Here is a 21,529-nt window from a genome sequence, read left to right as displayed (position 1 = left end):
GGCGGCTCCGCGCACGCGCGGCGGCACGAGCGCGCACCGCCCGCTCCGCCCGAACTACAACGACCGGAGTGCAACGCGCGCCGCGGCCACCCCCGCCTCCATCTGGCTGCGCGGCTGCCGCTCCGTCGGCCGTCGGGGTGGCGATGTCGCGGGGTCGGGAGCGGGTGGTGGCCCTGGTGGACATGGACTGCTTCTTCATGCAGGTGGAGCAGCGCTTCGACCCGCGGCTGCGCGGCCGGCCCTGCGCCGTGGTGCAGTACAACCAGTGGCAGGGCGGCGGGTAGGTGCCGCGGCCGCTCGGCTCTCCGCTCCCCTCCTCTTCCCTCCCCTCGTCTCCCCACGCTCAGGCCGCGGTGCGTTTTAGGATCATCGCGGTGAGCTACGAGGCGCGGGCCTTCGGCGTGTCCCGCGGGATGTGGGCGACGGAGGCGCGGGCGCTGTGCCCCGAGCTGCTGCTGGCGCGGGTGCCCGAGGCGCGGGGCAAAGCCGACCTCACCCGGTGAGCGGGGCCGGGGGGCGGCGGGCGGGAGCGGCGGGGCCCGGAGCGCCGGGCGGCGGGCTGAGCTGTGCCGGCAGGTACCGGGAGGCCAGCGCCGAGGTGATGGAGGTGCTGTCGCGCTTCGCCGCCATCGAGCGGGCCAGCATCGACGAGGCGTACCTGGACCTGACGGGCAGCGTGCGGGAGCGGCTGCGGGAGCTGCGGGGCCGGCCCCTGGAGGCCGAGCTGCTGCCCACCACCTTCGTGCAGGGGCTGCCCGCCGGGCCCGGCCCCCGGCCCGCCGACAAGGGTACGCGGGGTTCGGCCCCGATGGCCCCGCGGGGCTCCCGGTGCCGGGCCGGCGCTTCGCGGGGCGCGGCTCTGCCATCCCGCCGCGTCCCTTCCCGCTGTGCTGCTGGCGCTGCCGGTGCGGAGGGCGGCGGTGCTTCGCCCCCCCCAGAAGCGCGGCGCTGGAAGTGGGAGCTGCGCGCTCCCGTAGCCTATAGCTCCTAAGCTGCCCGCTTCTTTCCTCGCCGCTGCTGCGCGCTCTCAGCTGTAGGCAGCGGTTTGCTGGTGCTCGCCGATGCTGTCGGTCCCTTTGCTGGGCTCACCGACACCCACGTCGCTCCCCTTTGCGTTCCCTTCTGTAGAGGAGCTGCGGCAGCGTGGCTTGCAGGAGTGGCTGGCATCGCTGTCTTTCGATAACCTCAACTGCCCCGACCTGCAGCTGGCCATGGGAGCAGTCATTGTGGAGGAAATGAGGGTGGCTGTGGAGAAGGCCACCGGATTCAGGTGCTCAGCTGGGATTTCACACAACAAAGTACGTGTGTGAGGCATCAGCCTCGCTTCTCTGAGCCAGAATGTGCCACAGCAGTGCTGTTGTGTTCTAAACCTGTCAGATGGAAGACGAGTGGGGAATGCTATAGCGAGAGAATGATTTTTACTGACATGAACTCCCACTGACTTGGAGGAAGAAAGACAACCAGCGTGCTGGTACTGAGCTGCTTTTCCTCTTTCTGGTCAGTTGGTCTCTGCCACCTGCTAGCCATGCTCTGTGTGATGCTCAGCCAGCCACACCAGCACCTCATGCGTGGCAGCAACTGCAGAAGCAAACTGACTTTGATGCTGCAGTTGTGGAGCTCAGCCTTTGCAGAAGATGCTCACCCGTTACAACTTTAAAGTTGCAGGCGCTGACCAAGATGAGAAAAAGATAAAGACTAAGCAGCTGCTTTGAACTTAGATGAAATACATCTCATCTTGGACTGCTGTAGATACAACTTAAGCCACCAACCAAATGCAGATACTGAAGCTAGTTCTGCAGAGGCTCACCTTAAAAGCAGTAAGTGGGCTGTGGCACAAAGCTGAGCGAGCTGTACAAGAGCACTGGTGTAGAAATTTCCAGTGGAACAGATGTTCAACTTCCATATTTGCTCTCCAGAACAGAGAACATTCCTGCTCATCATAGGAGCATCTCCCATTCTTGCATTTTATTTTTAAGGAGAATAAAGAAATTATGATGGGCTGTCTCTGAAGAACTATGTATGTATTGTATCAAGTGCAGTGCAGAGACCACCAGGTCAGAAGCCTGCATGTGGCTGTGGTGCAGAATGTGCTACTGTGCTGCTACAGCCAGCTCAGCTCTGTGTGTGAGCCTTTTCTGCAGAGGCTGAAACAAGCTTTAGGGGTTCTCAGTAGACCACAGTGCATTTTGCCCAGCAGGAAACCATCCACAACTACAGCATCAAAGTCAGTTTGTTTCTGCAGCTGCTGCCGTGCATGAGGTGCTCTCAGTAGCTGGCTGAGCATCGTCCAGAGCATGGCTTGCAGGCAGCAGAGACCAACTGAACAGAAAGAGGAAAAGCAGCTCAGCTCACTTCAGTGCCAGCAAACTGATATTCTTCTTCCTCCAGATCACGGTGAATTTGTCAGTAAAAATCATTCAGTGGATGTATCCACTGTTCTCTAAAACTCAAGGGTGAAGGTTACCTGCTTTAAACTCTTGTTTTTCCTGTTTTAAAGCCATTTTCTTCCTAATGAGCTAACTAGTTAGAGCATAGCAGGAACTCAGCTGATAAACTATACGAAGTCACCAAGTGAGCTATTTGGGAGCACTAGGACAATAACAGCAAGGCTTTACTAGGAATGACTTGTGCCAAACTAATGCCATGTACCACACTTGACAGTGGTCTGATACAGGAGATACTTTAAGGTTTTCTGATGCACTTCTCATTATAAGTAGAAGATGCTAACTTGGCAAGATACAACGTGAATGAGGTTATCTGTCTGCATGTACCTAAAATAAGAATACTGTCGTCTGTAATAACTGTTTAGTGAACTGCAGTCAAATTGAGATGTCTGAAGTGGGATCCCAGGGAGATCAGTCTGAGTTTTCAGTAAGAGCCAATGTTTTCAATGAAGCCCAGAAGGAGATAACAGCTGTAGGAATTACAGGTGTATACTAAGCAGGGGCAGGGCTGAAGACCCAGGCTGTAAGAGTTCTGGGAGATGAGATTAGGTATGAAAATTCTGGGCTTGGAGAAGTCCAGAAAAAGGCTGAAATCCTTTCTATTTGAGTGGTTTTCAGGAAAAAAAATAAGGAGGTTTTTGGCTGAGTTGCAGCAAGTCAGGAAGTAGCCTAGGGTTATTGCGAGCAGTCAGCAGGATGAGTGAGTAATGGGAGTGCAAATGGCATACCCTGCTGCAGTATGTGCTAATTAGAGAGGTGTCAGAAAAAGTAAACTCATCAGTCATTGGTTCAGCTTGCAGCAGTTTGCTTCAGGAACAGCGTGGTTCAACTTGGAAGTGTCTCCAGTGAAATAAGAATATCTGGACAGCTGCAAAATGACTGGATGTGAAAAGCTGAAGGAAAGGGATCTGCTTTGTCTAGAAAAGAGCAAGGGTTTGAAAAAGGCTGTTAACGAAGATGCAGCCTACTCTGTGGGGGAAAGCTTTGTTTAGTTACGTGTGGTAAAGCAGTGAAAGATGAAATTATGGGACTTTTTAAAATCGGCCATACTTATTTCAGCTGTGTATTCTTGATCCTGTGTTGGACTAGGGTAAGAGGGGAAGCAGTATAACAGATAGGTGAGAGAACATCCCTTTCGAGCTAGCGTTTGTGTTTTACAATTTCCTTTTGCAGCATTATGATGTTGTAGACCTTGCAGAGAGAAGCTTAAAATAGTGACATTGAGAAAAATTGAGAGAGAAACAGAAGGTGAAGGAGCAAGCATAGTGGGAGAAATAGCTGGAGAAGGATAATGGAGGTGCTGGATGGTCCCATAGTGGTGCAACCTCTGTGCCCTTCCTGGCAGCCTCTCCAAAGGCAGCCCTTAGCGCTGCTAAAACAGCACGTGCTGTTGAGTTCTGGACAATAAAGTCAGTGCAGTTTTTAATAACAAGCTTTCCACCCTCTTCCATATTACAGATGCTGGCAAAACTGGCCTGTGGGTTAAACAAGCCCAACCGCCAGACACTGGTATCTTCACAATCTGTCCCGCAGCTCTTCAGCCAGATGCCTGTCAGCAGTATGTGAGTACTGGGGAGCTGCCTGCTTTTGTGCTGCCTGGGGCTTAGGCTGAGCTGCTGTGTGGCAAGAGCATATATTTGAAATGCTGGTGCTGCACTTCCTCAGTCTAGGCTTTTTATGAGGAAGAGAGCTCTGCTTGCCTTCCTTGCTGTGGTCCTTGCCTTCTGTTAGTTTTGTCCTTACTTGCATAAAGAGACCGAAGTGACCTGGGGGTAGGAAACTATTCCTGGCTATCTCACCAGAGAGCTGTCTAATGCTAACTGACAGCAGTCAGCAAAGGCTTTCGACATCCGCAGTAACTGTTCATCAGTCTGTTTAATAGAGGGAGAGGAAATCCTGCTAGGAGTTCCTTACAGCTGTGCATGACAGACCATATGTGGGAGCTGCAGACCTGCTAGTGAACAAACTGCACCCAAAGAGCCCTGCAGCATCACTGACAAAGGCTCTTCCTGGGAAGAACTGTGCTCAGGATGACTGCTGGGATGCACAGGTGTAAGCCAGCAGCAGCCATGGACAGGGAAGCTGTAGCTGTGTCCCAGTGTAGTGACAGAGCTGTTTTTCCAGCGTGCAGGTGTAGTTTCATTTTGAGCATCTACACTGTGCATAAATGCTGTCTATTGTGGGGAAGTGTTACCAGCCCTACTACTCTGCAGGAATGGATCCCTGGTCTCCAGACTTGCAGTGCTGTTCTCTGCCTTCAGTGTATTACTAGTGATGGGGAAGTGAGAGTGGGCAAAGGTCCTCACCATGTAGATAGAAAGCATGGAATGTGTTCCTAAGGGCAGTTTAGGATTATCTTTTCAAGACGGAACTGAGAAAGTCGCTGAAACTGGGTGAGCTGAGGAGCAATTCCCACTTCAACCCATATTCAGCCTTCTACTAGCAAAAGTCATGTACCAAATGTTCCCTTTTGTCCTACCAGCTTCTGACTGCTTCTAGTTGTTCTGAATTGGTGGCAACTGCAGCAGAAAGGCTTATCATAGTCTTTCACGTGGTGCTCTATTCTCATTTTCTTCCTCTGTGTAGCCGTAACCTGGGAGGCAAGCTTGGTGTTGCCATCACAGACATCCTGGGAGTGGAGTACATCGGGCAGGTGACGCAGTTCAGTGAGATGGAACTCCAGACTCACTTTGGAGACAAGACTGGGTAATGATGTACCACTTGCTGCATTTTGGGTAAGAAGGGAGGCAGCTCATCACTGCTGATGTCAGAGCAGGGACCGAATCCTACTGCCCATTGTACCTGTCACAGTTGCCTGCATGCAGGGCAGCAAATTATCCACTGGCACCTGCGGGACCTCTGCAGTGGGTGTCCCTGTGTTTACACATTCCCACAGGGGCCACATTGGCTGCCTTTATATCATCATTCTTCTGTGGCTTTCAGGTCCTGGCTCTATGATCTGTGCAGAGGAATTGATGATGAACCTGTCAAGAACCGCCACTTGCCTCAGTCCATTGGCTGCAGCAAGAATTTCCCTGGGAAAACAGCCCTGGCTACACAGAAGGAGGTAGGAAAAGCCAACATCTTGCAAAAAGAAACTCAGCTTTTAGATTGGAGAATAAAAGAAAGAACTCTAAAAGCAGAGATTAGCTTGCAGAACTGCTGCTTTTTGTGTCGTGGTACCCTGAAACTGAAGCCAGGAGTCTAGTGGCAGGGAATAATTTGGACTGATAGAAAAATCCCCTGTTGACAGAATTGAATTGAAAACTCATAAATAAAAAGGTCCAGCCTCATAATTTCCATGAACAAAAAGGCTTTCATGGTACCAAGCTTCCAGGGCTGGTTGCTAGAAGGAAGGTAACTAGCTGAAAGGAGGGGAGAGGCAATAAGAGAGCTGGGGCTGTGGAGCCTAACTACCTTTAGGCAAGATCTGGTAGTAATGCGGTAGGATTGGATTGGTGTCTGCAGTGCTTTGCCTCCAGAGTTGCCTGGGTCATTTCTTCCAGAAGTAGTCCAGACATTGGGCTTTGTGATAAAAATGTCTATTTCAGTCTGATCCCCTTCCAGTCTTCCTCAGTGTCTGTAGCATTGCTCTGGCCTGGCAGCAGTGCTGTGAGCATGGGCCCAGACCTGCTTGTTACTGTTTTATTCAGGTACAACACTGGCTGCTGCAGCTGGCCTTGGAGCTGGAATCCAGGCTGATCAAGGACAGGAGTCAGGTAAGGAGGAGTGCAGAGACAGCATCCTTCCTTCTGTGCCTGAGGAGGCCAGGCCTTCAGGAAGCCACACAGTATATGTTCACCAGGAGCTGCTTGCAAGAGGCTGAGGGCAGTGGGAGTGGGGGAAGGAAATCTGCCTGCCCTTGGATGCTTGCCAGTGCTGAGGTGCTCTGAGCAAAGAAGTGTGCAAGAGTCCAGTCAGAAAAGATGACTTTGTCCCAGAATGCTGCAAGGCCAAGGATGGTTCTTCTCTGCTGCTTTAGGATGCAGGAACTTGAAACCTGCTGCACTTTCATCCTGCCTCATTGCTGTTCTGTTGCAGCTTGCAAGCCCTTAGCTAATGGTGTGACCTTTGAGAGCAAATAATATGATTAAATACACAAATGGTAGACTGCAGGCCGGGGTGAGGTTAAGCTGCTAGTTTCACTGCTGCAGGAAGGCCAGCTGCCTTTGAACAGCTGCCTTTGAACAAAAGCGAGGACAAAATGCTTGCCAGCCTGCGTGAGGCAGTTGTGTAAGTCCTTGCAGTCCTGTATCGCATCTCTTGGAGATCAGGCCAGGCAGGACAAGCTGCCGTCTGTCACATAGCATCGAGGGTTGGCAGGGTTGGATAGCGCTCTAGGCAGAGGCCGTCTCTGCCATTCCGGCTCTTCCCTGTAGATGTCGCCTGCGGCACAGCTATGTCTTCTCTCTGCAGAACCACCGAGTGGCCAAGCAGCTGATGGTGGTCATCCGCATGCAGGGAGATACTAGGCTGTCACGCTTTTGTGCTGTCACCCGCTACGATGCCCAGAAGATCTTCAGCGATGCCTTTGCCCTCATCCAAAACTGCAATATGGCTGGGGCTCACCAGGCGGCCTGGTGAGTATGGGAGGAAGTGGTTCACATCTTTGCTAGGACCTGACTGATGTGAATGACGGCTGTGCTGACTGGCAGGAAAAGGACAAAGATGCTTTTTGGGACGAGGCCATGGGGCATGCAGAAAAGCTAGGGTGCACAGCTGCTGTATTTAACATGTCTTCCTCCCTCCTGCTCAGTAGTAGATGCTTGAGTGTACTTTTAAGACAAGGCTGCTGCTGAGGCCCTCTCTTTGACTAGAAGTCGCAGTAGCTCCAGCCTGTGGTGGACTGAAAGTCTAGGCTGGCAGCTGGCTGTCCCTGCTCTGGTAACTGTTTTCTGGGGGAGGAAGTGCTGCTTTGGGATGAGACTTTCTGCTGTGCCCAGCCTAGCCTGCAGTATCTGAGAGACTGTGTTCTGGAGATAGCATAACAAATGGTTACAGGAAACATCCCTCCCACCACTTGTCAGATACCCAGTGCTTTCACAAGTCTCCTCTCTCGCCTGTGAGCATTGAATGCTTCTTAAGTCTTACCTCAGGAAACTACTTGCTTCCCAGAATGGTGTCCAAGTTGACATTGGTCTGTCCTTCGCAGGTCTCCACCACTCATATCAGTGCACCTCGCAGCTAGCAAGTTCTCTGCTCCCACATTCCTCTCCGCAGGCATTGCCTCCTTCCTGACTAGTGACACTTCACCTGATGGCACTGCTGCTGGCAGCACAGAGGCCATGTCTTCCACGAGACCTAGGGTCAAATTTTTCAGGAGCCCAAGCAAAGAGCATAGACAGAAGCCGGCTAATGCTATTGAGTCGTTCTTCCAAAAGGTGTCAGAAAGGCAGCAGTCACAGGCAGTATTAACCAGCCTGCCAGCTGCTACCCATGCTCAGTCACCTGCATCCAGCTCCCTGGAGCACCCAGAAGGAGACGGTGCAGGACTTGCCTCTGAGCAGTGTGAGCTGGAGGCCTCTGTGAAGCAGAGTCCCAGAGATGGAAGCCCTGCTTCTCCTTGCAAGAGGCCGCCCTGTGAGGAGCTGCTGTCTGATGCTACACAAACGCCCTCAACTCCACCCAACTCCAGGATCCTTCTGAAATCAGAGCCAGCTCTGGAGGAAAATGAGCAGAATTTGCCACCCTCTGATAAAGCCCTGATCCCTCATATTTCACCAGGGGACCAGCAGTGCTGTGAGAAGTGTGGCCAATATGTGCTGGCCTGGGAGCTCCCAGAGCACATGGACTACCACTTTGCTGTGGAGCTGCAACGCTCCTTTCAGGAGCCCAGCTCCCCACCAGCTCTAGCAGAGGTTCCTGACCCCAAGGCTGCAGCTTCTGGGTCTCCTGCCAAGGTGAGGAACAGGCCCAAGACTCCAACAGGACCTAATGCAAAACGACCTCGAGCAAGTGTGACAAGGACTTTAGATTTTTTCTTTAAGCGCTTATCTCCTTAAAACACAGTCATGCTGGAAATTTTTAGAGAATCAGTGTTTTTAAAAACAAAACCTTTTATACTGCCTTTCAGGTTTTAGTCCAGAGAAATCGAATAAATTATCTCTATCCAACTTTAAGAGGAATTAGAATTGATGTAGTGCGTGGTGCTGGATATACCCGAATTTGTGAATTGCACACATAGTGTGGTGGTGACTGCCATGCCAGTACATGCTTGATGCTACCAGAAGCTGCATCATATTCTCATCTACACCTCCTGCCATGGGTATTTATTGAATCTCACTGCTCTGTAAGTAATTCTTTATTTTTCCTGTGATGAGAATGCTTTTCCAGTGCTGTAAAAGCAGGTGGTTTATCTGGGAAAGATCCAGCCAAGTCTAGGTTTGAACCCTTGTTCACTCAAAATGAATCCTTCATCTCGTGATAGTTTTTACTGGCTGCACTTCCAGGCCTTGCACTTCCACACTTATACACTGTGTATAACTTATTCCTATGGTCATGTTTCCCATCCCTTCCTCCCAGAAGGAGAACTGCTTTTTTTTTTTTTTCTCCATAGATTATTTCTTCTACCAAAGTGGTTTATGTATGGTTTGGCAACTATATTGCTGCCTAGTATGTAGCGTTCATCATTAGCTCTAGAGTGCACAAGAAACACTGCTAAATATCAACTAACCCCAGAGGCTACAGAGCTGACAAAGCAGACTACTATACAGCAAAACGGTGGGCACTGACAGGAGCTCATCCACTGGGGCTGGAGATGGGGCTCATCTCCATGTTGCAGTGCTGGGGCCCCTGGGCCTCTTTCAGAAACCAGGCTGCTGCTGCTGGAGCCCAGCTCCGGAGCAGTGGGAGGGAGCATACCACGTCAAAGCAGTGTGGGGTGGGGCCAGGAAACACTCCGCATACTCTGCAGAGGGTTTCATCAGCTGCAGCCTCTCTCTCCCAAAGCAAGGGGAGAGTCTGTCAGGAAGCAGAGAATGATGTAAAGTACAGCTGTAGTTGCATGTGCCGTTTCCCTTTCGTTTCTGAGCAGCACCATCCTATTTCCAGCTGTGACCTGCTCTCCTTCCACCAGCCAACATTCTCCCCCGTGCTGGGAAGCTGCTACACTTCTGTCAGTAGCTGTCTAGTGTAGAGCATGACAGTTGCAAGATGTTGAGAAGCACAAGGCAAAGCTGGTGCTGGTGTGTGCAGCAAGCTCTGCTGGCAGCAAGCAGAGGAAGGAATTGGAGTCCCTCCCATTAATTGAAGCCCTCACCTTACAAAGTGACAAGTTTCCTAAAGTCCTCAGAGAAAAAGAAATAACAACCAGTCTGGCAGGGTTGCCTCACAGTCCTCTGACAGCAGCACACCTCATTTCCTAAGTGTCTGGCAAGACCGGCCTTAGCAGGTGCTGCTGCTGGTCACAAAAACAAGATGAGAACTCGCAGCCACTCAGTGACACACGTCACTTCCATAGGGAAGCCCTTCTGCCTCTTGTCGCAAGGGAACAACGTGTTCTCAGGGAGATCACAGCAGCTGCAAACCCCTTGATAAGGTTGGAGCTATTTTAAAAGCAAGTCACCAGTTAGGCCTGTGCCCTAGAATGCATCCCTTTAATTAGGCTCCGGGGCAACTTGTGACAGCAAGGAAGCCCCAGCCACAGGCAATCCCGCCCCCAGCAGCCAGAAGAGCTGTGCTCAGAGTGACATAGCTGCCTGTCACCTCATGCTTGCTCAGATAAGTTGGGAGGCTGTAAACAGCAGCATGTACACATTCCTTCCACGCCCTGGGATGGTATTTATAGGACTGAGTGCAGGATGCAGGGTGAAGGGCAGTCATGCCCAGCCATGACCCAACTCAAGGGCAGCAGGGCAAAAGCCTAGCTCCACCCTTACTCACTGTACAACTCGGCCAGCAACCTCCATAAAACATCTTTATTCTGTACATTTATTTATAGACACTCAGGGAACAGGGCCAAGCCCCAGCATTAGAAAATGTCAAGACAACAAAACAGCAGTAATGAAGAGCATGGCACCAAGAACAGTCATGCCACACCTGGCAGGGACAAGATGGGACCAGCCATCAGCTACCTATCTCAGAGAGGGTTAGAGAAGCCCATGTCTGCTTTGGTGTGGAAGACACTAGGGCTGCTGCAAACAGCTGGCATCGTTTCCCACCCCAGGGAAGCTTTCTTAGTGAGCCATGAGCACCAAAGGGCAGAGCCTGCTGGCAGCTGGCACCAGTCCTCCTAGGCATGGCTGAAAGACCTACGACCACTGCCAGCGACCCTGACCCAGCAGCTGCAGTCTCCCTGCTGAGCTGACTTACAGCTGGGTCAGCGCTCCTCCCAATGGGCAGGCAGTGCCTGCTTCTGTCATTATTGAGCTGCTTCTTGAGTCCCTTCAGCTACATCACCATTTCACCAACCTCCCCCAGCCTCAACGTGCACTCTGCAGTGCCGGCATCTTTTGTCTTCCCAGGTACTATGCTGTCCACAGATCAGCAGCATGGGCCACCCAGCCCCACATGCATTGCCTGTGCCAGCAGGTCAGCACCACAACTTGCTTTCAAGAGGGCAGGAGGGCTCTTTGGGTATTTGTGTGGTATTGCAGGCCCTCTCCCCTCTCCTCAGTTAGAGCTGGCAAGCTATGTGCCATGTGACGAGGTTGGCTAAAGGACTATTGCTCATGACTGACTCTTCTGGTCTGACAGTCAGTGAGAAAACCAAAAGTCCATGTACATCTCAATAGACCCTGCCTATGGGCTGAGGGGCCTGGAGGAGCTGTCACACACAGCAGCCACACGACGGCATGTGGGAAATGTGTGTGCTTCCTCGTGCAGAATCCTTGCTGGCAACACCAGCCTTCCACTCATAACACACCCCAGTGGCAGGGGAAAGAAAAAAAGTCTTCCTTAAGAAGAAAAATAAAGTCACACCACTTTCAAATCACATCTAAACAACAGAAGTCACCTTGTTTTGTGTTAGTAATGTGGACTGTTCTCACATTAAGGCAAGCGTGGTGGGCTGCGCCCTGGAGCTAACCAAGGAGCTCACTGCAAGCCACTGCTGCCAACATGTAGACTTCACCTGTAGCTGAACAGCCACGAAACAACCGCCCATGCCAGCACAGGCCCAGGTCTCACTCTGCTCCACAAAACAGCTCCTCCTCTGCTGCTGCAAGGAGCTGTTTGCAAGTGCTAACTAACTCTGCCTCTGCGCTGTAATGCCAGGAGGCTGTGCCACACCAAGCAGCCACAGCTTCCTAAAAGTCACAAAGTGGGATGCTGAAGGAGTGTGTACATGCACACAGGGAACAAGACAGGATGCTTGTCCAACAGTAAGACACTTAAGACTGGAGTAATGCAAAACCAACATACAAATGGACACACAGCAGATTAAAGCCAACCAAGATTAAAATAGTTAAAAAGTGTCCTGAACGCATTTTGATAGGTTCAACCAAGATCTTGCTGCAGGCAGCAGGGCATCTCCCATCCCCTGCCTGGAGGGATGTGCTGCAGGACTGCATCAACCCAGTGCTCAAACAGCTGGAATGGGACCAGACCTTGTGTCACAGGTGGAAAAACATCCCTTCACTACCTGTCTCCAAGGCTTCTGCTCCTCCCAAACAATAATTTTCTAACAGTGAACAAAGCCAGAACTTGCCTGCCCAGACCAGCGTTGCTTCCAATCTATTCTGAAGGAAGGCAGGATAACAAAAGCAGTGGGCAATGTGGAGAATGTGCTTATCTTGCCTCATATACTGCACTGAATGCGAGAAACTCCCAGAGACTCCATCTCACAGTACGGAGGAGAGACACCCTTGCTAGAATGGGACAGCAGCAGCTCCAGGTATCACTCAGAGACCCACGGGAGCTTTCATCCTTCTCCCTGGTTGCTGGTGAGCAGACATCTCTCTGACCTAGTGGTAGTCAGAAGCTCAGCTGTCCAGGCCCTAGAGACTCTTCCAGGCCATTTTCTTTGGTGGTGATGGCTTGGAGGTCAGTGACATGCCCAATGCCTTTGGTGACTCCTTCACGGAAAAGCAGCTTGGCTCCAATCTTCAAGTATTCAGGATGCTTGATGAATCTGAAACAGACAACGGCCTTCTCTCCTGTCCGCAGCTTATCCTGAAGAGAAAAAAAGGACAGCTTAGACCTATCTGTCTCACTGATGCATACAAGAGAGGTGCATGTGGATGCTAAGATGATGAAGCAAGTGAGCAGGTTGACTCCTTCAGACCATGTGGCTCAAGTCCTTCCCATTGGAAAACTCATCCCCCCCTTCAAAGTCTTGCTGTAGTCTGCTGTAGTAGCAGTGATACTGCTTGTTTTGTGAGGAGGAAATATCAACCAAATGGGAAAGATAAAGAAGCAGTGCTGTTAGGAAGGAAGACAGGTATTCAAGATACCAGTAGCCCACTGCCTTAGAAGAGGGTATGGTGAAATACCAGCAGGTCCCACACTGAGTTCCACTTTTCTCCCTTTTCCTTCCACAACTTACCTTTCCATGGATCTTCTCTACAACAGCTGTCTGCCGCACGTTCCCCACATGTACCGTCACCTGAAATCCCTTCCGGAAAGTTGTTGCATGGAACAACAGCACAATCTCGGCTTCGAACACTGAGCAGATGGTGGGGTTCATTTCTGGGCTCACCATGACCATGCCCTGCACAATAACCAAAAGCTCAGACTAGTTAAGGCCAATCCTCCTGTTTCTGAACAGCACCCAAAACCACAAACACGTTTCCACTCTGGAACTTGGACCTGCACCCCATTCTCAGTCTAGTACTCATCATACTTCACAGCCTGGCAACCTCCTTCCCTTTCAACAAGCTTTCTGTAAACTGAATTTCTACTTCATTCCCACTCTACCGATGGGAGATTCACAGGGAAGCTTTCAGTCCCACTCACTGGACCAGCGAGGAAGCTGGCAACAGCAGGACTCACCTTCCGCAGCAGGGAGCGGTCGAAAGGTCCGAGGGCCAGTGTGGCTGCCTGGCCAGCCCGCAGCACGCGGCAGGCTGAGCGGTTGCGCTGGATGCTGCACACCTTCAGCCGGAGGAACTTCCCATCATCAGTGGGACCAACCACCAGGTTCTCCCCTTCTCGGCAGATCCCACTGCCCAAGGCACAACAGCAGGACAGAGCTCATCAGGAGACAAGGAGGAATTTGCACTCTCCAAGATAACCTACACAGACTCCCTAGGGCCAAGGAGGTGAGCGTCTTTGGATTCTTACCCAGGCATGCGACCAACTAACGGGCATCGAGCATGCAACACTGCCAGGAATAGGGATTCTATATAGTCAGAGCAAAAGCCATACTATCACTCCTCAAACACCAAGAATCCCTTGGACAGGGGCCACTTCCTCCCACTGCTCTGCCACACTGCATCGTTTCTGCTGGTGAGACTGCAGTTGCCACTTGCGTGAATGTAGCCAAGCTGTGCTCACTGTTCCTGGAAGCTGAATGACAGCTGCTTTCTTCACAGGGTGGCATGCAGTTAACTTCTGCTGGGAGCAGAGGACTTACCATCTACCTCATCCTGCTTGAGGAAGAAGGAATACAACACCTTAGCATCCTAGCTTACTTCTGCTGACTCTGTTCCCAGCATGCTTTCATCTACCAGCACACTACAGGTCACAATCCTATCTAGCAATTTTAGAGCAGATTCCTCGCCTGCCACTGCACAAGAATGATCTGCTCATGACACCTCCTAGCATTCTGTGGTCCTCCATCCTCCCTTGTTCAGTTATCTGGCATGTGTAGGGATAAAGCTTGCACTGCTTCCATCTGCAGCAGGTAACTCTAACCTTGTGGGAACTCTAGCAACTATACACAATCACACTTGTCTGCCTGTTTCCTTACCTCGACAGAGTTCCTCCCACAACAGTTCCCACTTCTGGCACAGTATAAATTTCATCAACCTGCAAGAAGGCAACAAGAACAAGCTGCTCAGACAGCCGTGAGAAAGCACTCCAGAGTGAGAACAAGCTGCCCACCCCATACAGAATCAGACACCATCTGTGAGCTTTCATTAGCTCCCACAACATTCCTCTTAGGGGAACCTTTGCCTTTTAAGTGGCAACTAGAGAAACAATCTCCTCACTGAAATGGGCATCCCTTGGTTAGGACACAGCCCAGCCTAACAAGCCTTGTTCAAGAAATGAGTTCTTTCTTTACTCACACGTCTCCCAGTAATCCAGTAGTTCACCTTGTCTCTGCCTGTTCTATCTAGAATCCACAAATGTTTGTCACACATCACAGCAACGCGTGCACTAAGAGAACCAGAGCCAAGCTATCCTTCCATACCTGAAACTCTGTGAGTTGTTGCATTAGCTCCTCCTGCTCTTTACTGTTGGTCAGTGGAGGAAGGATGTTGAGAAAGACTTTCACGAGATCCAGGTTCTCCCCAGAAACACTGGACAATGTGAAGATTGGGGTGATGCTGTCAGACACAAACAGTCAGGAGTAAGCAGAATGCAACTACAAAAGGTGGCTGAAATTCTGAATCTATCGAGTCCAGAGACTACAGTGATAAATGTTCGGAGTAGGAGGGCACAAGGGGTTGACACAACTCTGCCTCAGTGGCTGGTTGAGGCACTGATCCCCCCGCCAACCCACAGTTCTTTCTTGGAGAAGCACAGCCTTTGGCATCTTCCACCCCCACAGTCCAGAAAAAAGGCCTGGGAGGTGAAAATGCAGAGGTTAGGAAACCTGCTGAGTGGTTGCCTCCCTTGTCATTACCCTTTCCCAACTCCACACAGCAGCCCAGTCTGAACTGCCTGCTCCCAGCAGAAAAGAATGCTTCCTTACTTGGGAGACTGTGCAAACTGCTGTGCTGCTGTAACAGCATCATCATCTGAGGTGACAAGCAACGGAAGCTTGTTGCAGCCTGGCTGCTTCAGAATTCGTTCCAGCTGCTTCACCGTCCGTTCCACAGTGGCTTTTGAACACAAGTCAACTTTGCTGATGACAATGAAGAAGGGGACCTTGAGGGCCATGGCCAAGCCCAAGTGCTCTCGTGTTGTGCCCGCTGCAGGAGATAAGTTAGAGTGTAGTTGCTGCTTATTTTTGTAAAGCTACATCTCCTAGCCTTTCCATGGGCCCACACTAGAAATTTCATCCCACCTGGTAGTTCATCAAGCAATGAAAAAGCAAAATTGTTCTTTTAAACAAAAAAACAAGAGCATTCCAGAAAAACAGAACCCAGAATTATTGTAACTGATCTCCTTGCTTCAGAACGATGCAGTAGTTTTCCTTCTTAACAACCACAAAAGTGTCACAAAAAATATGGAAGAACTCCAGCTGCCTTTTCCACAAGGTTGCAGGATTCAGCACCTCTAAGAACACATTTCCCGCCCCCCCCCCCCCCTGACAATTGCAGTCTTAAATTCCAAACGAGTGTCCAGAGCACTGTTTAACATGGTCTACAGCTAGTAACCCAGCCCTGCTTCCCTCCCAGGCACTTAGAGGTGCTGGCCTACAAGAAATCAGAAGGGACTTCTGGACTGATATTTTCTTCCAACAACTTGTTCCCCCATTTCTCTTCGTATTTTACTCTCAGCCTGTGCAGGCAGTGTAACACTCACCAATGCCAGTGTTGGCACTAACCACCAGCATAGCAAAATCCGGACAGTAGCTGGTGAGGCCAAAGATGGTTGTTTTCAGATACTTATGGTGGCCAGCCAAGTCGATGAAGGTGATCATCTTGGAGGAACTCTCACAGATCTCTTCTGCCGTTCGAGAGTCACTGTAATTTACCACCTGAGGAACATGAGGACTTGGTGAGAAAAGGAGCCCCAGCAAGCAAGTGAAGGAAGAGCCAGCTCTTATCAGTCCCCTTTGACATCAAAATTAGCAAAGATCATAGATGCAAGAACTCACGTCTGTTGTAAATGGACATAAGCAGTGATCAGGTTCGGATACGGGAACACAGAGCTGTACTGCCACTCTTCCATCATATTTCCCTCAGCACTGTAACAGGAGGGTAATCACCTCCCAATCACCTCCATCTGAGTTCAGCAGCCCCCTCCTCACCTCCCCTTTGCTGTTGAAACCGAGGATTTCAAAACTGATGCTTGATGTTCTTCCTGACTGGATTTCATGGAGATGTCGGAAGAGGTTGAGACGTGCTCGGCCCCGACCGTTGTCCAGCTCTCCTTGTGTTAGGACACCCAACAGAGTTGACTTCCCTGAGTCCACATTCCCCAGCACAGCTACTCGCAGGTCTAAGAACTATGAGAAAGGGAGCAAAGAAATCACGAAACCTAAATGCTGCTTCATTGAACACCACACATGAACAGAGATGTTTCCTTCCACAACAGACACTGCAGCATACTTTAGTTCAGATTCTGCTCTTGCTCGTGGCAAATCATAGTCTGGGAATTGTGATATATTTTAGTGTGTTGTGATATGACACATCAGCAGGAAGTCTAAATTCTTCCTTGTTTGCACACTGGGTTGCATCACAACTGTTGTGGCAGAAGTGAAATAGGTTCTCATCTCTGATCAAGGAAATCTCTCCTACTGGTATGTGCCACAACCACAATCTCGGAGATAAGAAGCGCTGTCCTCAAAGCTTCCCTCTGGCAGCTCTTTAAAGCATCTGCTATGGGGCAATCTAGAGCAGACTGCCTTTAGGGCTTGGACTCCCATTCCAAAAATAAGTTTCTTGTATGAGGGCTGCACTTTTCTGGCAAGAGAGGAGAGCCAGGTCACAGGTTCCTACCTGCTGGTTGTCAGGCACCTTTCGGACGAGCACCTCCGTTATCTTCCTTGGAACATCACTGTCATAATCCACCTCCCTCTCTCGCAGCACTGTAATGTCAGCTCCCACCCTGCCACAGACACAGAAGGGAAGAGTGAGACACACATGCTTGCACTCAGCAGCCCTTGCACATACTGAATCAGACCTGACAAAGTGAATGGGACAAAAACTAGGTATAGCAGGACAGCAGCCTCAGGCTTGAAGCCAGAAGCCCTTTAGCTCCATTCTTATGTCTAGACCTTCACGATAACAAAATTTCAGTCATACACAAGCACCATGGAGTGGTGCCACCAGCTCCTCTGGGAACTCCTGGAGCCAAGTCTCTCTTGTACCAGAGGCTGTTTAAGCCTACAGGTCCCTCAGACAAAAGTGAACACATACTTCTCTGCCATACGGCGCAGGGTCTTGAGTGAGGCGCGCATCTCCTCCTCCGAGAGGCCCACCAGCAGCCCGTTGTCCTCCACACCAATCTGGTAGACAGCCTCACCACGGCCTTCCTGTAGTCGCCACTTCATCTGTGTCACCAGGTGCTCAAAGCGGTACTGTGAGGGATTCACTAGCTTTAGCTGTTTAACAGAGGGGGGAGTTACAGTCACAGCACGGAAGTAATCCCAGTGCCCAAACCAGCAACTCTCTAAATCAACGCGGTGAAGCAATGCCCCCTGCTCTGACCCACCTCTGGAAAACACACCCCATGTTAGTATCTAAACAGAAACCATGGGATAGGTGAGAGAGTGTTTCACAGGGATGTGTGCATATGGGAGCAGAACTTTTCTTCACTTTCCCAAAAGGATCTGCACTCTGCCTGCTGTGGGGGTAAAAGACAGCACCATGGGACCTATCTGTGATAAATGAGCCAAGTAAGCGTGACTGGCATAACAGCCACAAACTGAGTGATAAATGATTATTGGAGACACCTACAGCTATCAATGTGAAGATTTCAGAAAAACCAGTAGGTCCTGTCTCCTAAAACAGATTCCTAAAATGAGTGATGAGCTCAAACTCTTCCAGCTCAGTGTACTGGGTATCTCTAGGCACTCAGAAGATGACTGATTGTTCCTTGCTTAGTACAGTGTCTGTTCTTGTGTCCCCATGGGCACGTTCCCCATACACTGTCTTTCCTGAAGTTATTTGCTGTAAGACAACTCTGGGAAGAAACCCTCCTACACCCACAAAAGGCTCACCTTGTACTCGATGTTACCATCTTCCGCCTGGTCAGAGAACAAAACAAAACAGAAGGGTTAGATGCTGTGCCAGCAGGGACTTCTATAGGCATCAGCTGAAAAGATACTCCACAGCTTGCACTGACAATTTCAGAGAGAGAAAACTGCAGAAATATATTGTGTTAGGTTACAGCCCATTCTGCTGCTCATTCCTACACTCAACTAGAACTTACTTTAGGCTTCTTTTTGCTGTTTGCATCACACATTATGAACAACAAGGGCTAAAACTAGAATATGACACAGGGGAGTAGTGCTGCCTTGTTGGTTTTTTTTTGTTTTGTTTTTTTAATTGTCTGCAAAAAAGAGGGCCAGTCACACACAGTTCCAGTTTCGAAAAAAGCCACAATCCCACAATGCAAACCACACCATCCCATTCCCACTATGTCCAGCAGCTTCTGCCCACCCAGTGCGCACAGAAAGAAGGGAACGGGAACAAAAGTCACTGTTTCTTCTCCCGTGCATTGATAGCCTTTTCCCTCACCCAATTATTTTTCCATTGACTCCTTCCCATATCCTTACATATCTACCCTGCAAGACAGAAGGACCACAGACATAAGGATGCAAATTATGGACTCCTTTGCAATATAGCAAATTGGTGACTGGGCTGGAGAACCAGATGTGATCAAGACTATAAGTGCACAATGTTGTCCAAAGAATTTCCCCAAGAAAGACTGAAAACAGACCAAGTTGTATTACAGTCTAAACCAGAAAGGCCCATAAAGTCATCGACCACAACAGGCTCCAACTTCCAAAGAGAACATCTAGTCAAAACTGAAGTAACTTCTGCACCGATTTGGTCTAAGGGCCACTGAGAAAGGGCTGGAGCCTGCAAGAAGCCATGTACTCAGGCAGACTAAGCTGAGTGCCAACTCAAAGCACTTGCTTTTCCTCTGGACACCAATTTGCATGTCAAGAGAGGCAACAGCCCTCTCCCTGCCTTCTAGCTGAGCTTCTAACCACAGCGGAGCTTATGGTGGCTGACGGCCAACAGAGGGAAGTTCCAAGCTGCCAGCTCGGCACTCGGGCAGCAGAGCTATGCAGTGAGGGAAGGGTACGTGCTGGAGGTTTTACTCTTTTGCCATTTAAGAAAAACATCACGTTCACATTCTGTGCTGTCCTCTAAACAAGGGGGCAGGTCTCTTCTGAAGCAGCATAGCCTAAAGAAAAGCAACACACAAGGCTGCGTGGACTACATGCTGCACGGGGCGGCCAAGGACAGGAAGCCGTGCTGAAACCACAGGGGCTGTGCAGCCTCCAGCTGAAGAGAACCAAAACTGAACTGCAGCTGCAAGGGACGCTCCTACCCTCGGACAGGGTCTCACACAGCTGAGCTCTATGTTCCCTCCTCGACAGGAGCCACAGCCCGGTGGGGGGCTGCCCCTTCCCAGCACAGACTTGGATGACTTACTGAGAGCTCGCCCAGCAGGCTGAGCAATCTTCTCAATGTAACAATGCTCTCCGTCCGCAGCAGCAGTTTCCCCAGAGCCGTGCCAACCATCTGAACTAACCCACACACCCTTCAAGTAACACCGTCAGTTTTTCCTGCTGCAGGAGACAAATACCAAAAAAGACAACGCTCCCTCCGAGCCCGCCAGCACCCGCCCCATCGCCACAAAGGAAAACACCGGCTCACGGAGCCGGGCGGGCCGTCACCAGGACCTGCCGAGCGGCGGCCGGGAGCCCTCGCCGGCGCTGCCCCGACCTCACCCGCATCCCCGCTCCGGCCCCGCCGCGCACAAAGCCGCCCCCCCCGCCCATCCCGGCGGGCCCCTTCGCCGGCCCTGACAGGCCCCGGGGCGTCCCCTCCGCGGCCGCCGGCGGTCGGCTCACCTCAGGCGGCAGGTACGGCGGGTTGTTGGCCTTGCCCCCCCGGCTCCGCCCGCTCTTCTTCTTCGCCTTCGAGCCGCTGCCGCCGCCGCCGCCGCCGGGCGCGGCCCCTCCGCGTCCGCGAAACGCCGCGCCCGTCGGCCTGCAGCAGCCCCCGAACAGCTCCGACACCCGCGAATCCATGGCGGCCGGCGCGGCCCCGCCGCCCCGGTGCGGTACCCGCTCCCCGCCCGGGCTCCCCGCCGCCCCGACCCCCGCCGTCAGCAAAGCCGCCGCGCGGCGCCACGGGAAACGGAGTCCGCAGCGCCGCCCGCCTACAGTTCCCGGCACGCACTGCGCTTCGCCTCTCTCGGAACTGCCGCTCCCGGCGTGCCCCTCGGCGCGCCCCGCGCCGTTCTCTATGGACTGCCTCCGCAAGGGCGGATGGGAGTTGGAGTTCCGTGCGGGCGGCGCCCCCTGGCGGCCCTCGGAGCTCGGGGCGCCCGGCAGATCGAGGGCGCCTCCCCGACGCCCTCCGTTCTGGGACAGCGAGCTATGGCACACGGCGATCGGCACCGGGGGCGGGAAGCCGGAGCGTCGTTAAACATTTCTGGCACCAGAAACGCCCAACAAAGGCAGAGAAACAGCACCGCGCGCAGAACTATTCACGCAGATACCGCAGCCCCCCGCCGACGGGGGCTCACGACGGAAGCACTCGGCTCGGGGTGAGAACGCGCCGAGCGCCGCGCCCCCCATCCGCCTCCGCCAACAGCAGCGAGCCTCGCGACCCGCCGCCGCGCCCCCGGGGCCGGCGATGCTCGGTCCGCGTACGTCAACTTCCACGCTCCCGGCACCGCCCCCCCCGCGGCCCGCGGGAGGCTGCGCCCAATGGGGCTGCGGCCACGTTGTTTCCAAACACGGCCGCTCCCCCGCCAGCCGCGGGGCCCAGCGCCCGCCTCCGCCTCCGCCTCCTCCTCCTCCGCCTCGCTGAGGCGCTGCGGCCGCTGCCGAAGAGCGCCGCGGGGCGAGGGCGGTGCGCGCCGCTTCCTCCAGCGAGGCGGGTAGTTCGGCCGGGTACGGCCCTCACCGCCGCCTTTTTCCCCTCCCCGCAGCGCTGCGTCCGCCCTCTGGGCGGGCTCCGGGATAGAGGCGAAAAACGCCGCCGATCCGGCCGCTGGGGGGCTCCCTCCCGCTCCCCAGGGCTGACGCCTGGCGCCCGCCCCATCCAACATGGCGCCCGCGCTTTCCGGAAGCCGCGGGATGGACGCGCCGCCGCTCCCATGGTGCCCCGCGGCGGCGGCCATTC

The 21,529-nt window shown here is 52.4% G+C and overlaps 2 protein-coding genes across 3 annotated transcripts; one reads left to right on the top strand and one right to left on the bottom strand.

The window, feature by feature from the left end:
* The first annotated feature begins 38 nt into the window (after window positions 1-38).
* On the top strand, window positions 39-8,553 carry POLH (DNA polymerase eta). The gene is made up of 10 exons (XM_031593575.2): window positions 39-280; window positions 365-499; window positions 577-788; window positions 1,129-1,298; window positions 3,903-4,006; window positions 5,031-5,150; window positions 5,388-5,511; window positions 6,098-6,163; window positions 6,861-7,024; window positions 7,597-8,553. The coding sequence occupies exons 1-10, from the start codon at window positions 144-146 to the stop codon at window positions 8,444-8,446; spliced, it is 2,082 nt and encodes a 693-aa protein (XP_031449435.2). The 5' UTR covers window positions 39-143; the 3' UTR covers window positions 8,447-8,553.
* A 748-nt stretch (window positions 8,554-9,301) lies between these two features.
* Window positions 9,302-20,442, bottom strand: GTPBP2 (GTP binding protein 2). Of its 2 annotated transcripts, none has more exons than XM_031593587.2 (12): window positions 20,248-20,442; window positions 18,379-18,405; window positions 17,576-17,760; window positions 17,156-17,264; window positions 16,465-16,662; window positions 16,017-16,191; window positions 15,241-15,460; window positions 14,737-14,872; window positions 14,293-14,351; window positions 13,374-13,545; window positions 12,928-13,092; window positions 9,302-12,554 (listed from the first exon to the last, which is right to left on the bottom strand). In XM_031593587.2, the coding sequence occupies exons 1-12, from the start codon at window positions 20,425-20,427 to the stop codon at window positions 12,357-12,359; spliced, it is 1,824 nt and encodes a 607-aa protein (XP_031449447.2). In that variant the 5' UTR covers window positions 20,428-20,442; the 3' UTR covers window positions 9,302-12,356. The 2 variants fall into 2 exon arrangements, with proteins under 2 accessions (XP_031449447.2, XP_031449455.2); XM_031593595.2 differs by lacking the exon at window positions 20,248-20,442 and adding an exon at window positions 19,826-20,131.
* Between the last annotated feature and the right edge of the window lie 1,087 nt (window positions 20,443-21,529).

This window comes from Phasianus colchicus, chromosome 2 (assembly GCF_987193195.1).
Source record: "Phasianus colchicus chromosome 2, bPhaCol1.hap1.1, whole genome shotgun sequence".
Classification (NCBI taxonomy): domain Eukaryota; kingdom Metazoa; phylum Chordata; class Aves; order Galliformes; family Phasianidae; genus Phasianus; species Phasianus colchicus.
This window is presented reverse-complemented; position numbering and strand designations above follow the sequence as displayed.

Excerpts from the sequence above, each read along its gene's own strand:
- POLH (XM_031593575.2), top strand. The coding sequence starts at position 144 with ATGTCGCGGGGTCGGGAGCGGGTGGTGGCCCTGGTGGACATGGACTGC. Across the intron at positions 281-364 it reads AACCAGTGGCAGGGCGGCGG|GATCATCGCGGTGAGCTACG; the intron begins GTAGGTGCCGCG and ends GGTGCGTTTTAG. Across the intron at positions 4,007-5,030 it reads CAGATGCCTGTCAGCAGTAT|CCGTAACCTGGGAGGCAAGC; the intron begins GTGAGTACTGGG and ends TCCTCTGTGTAG.
- GTPBP2 (XM_031593587.2), bottom strand. The coding sequence starts at position 20,427 with ATGGATTCGCGGGTGTCGGAGCTGTTCGGGGGCTGCTGCAGGCCGACG. Across the intron at positions 16,663-17,155 it reads AGGTGCCTGACAACCAGCAG|TTCTTAGACCTGCGAGTAGC; the intron begins GTAGGAACCTGT and ends CCTTTCTCATAG. Across the intron at positions 13,546-14,292 it reads GTGGGAGGAACTCTGTCGAG|TGGGATCTGCCGAGAAGGGG; the intron begins GTAAGGAAACAG and ends TGCCTTGGGCAG.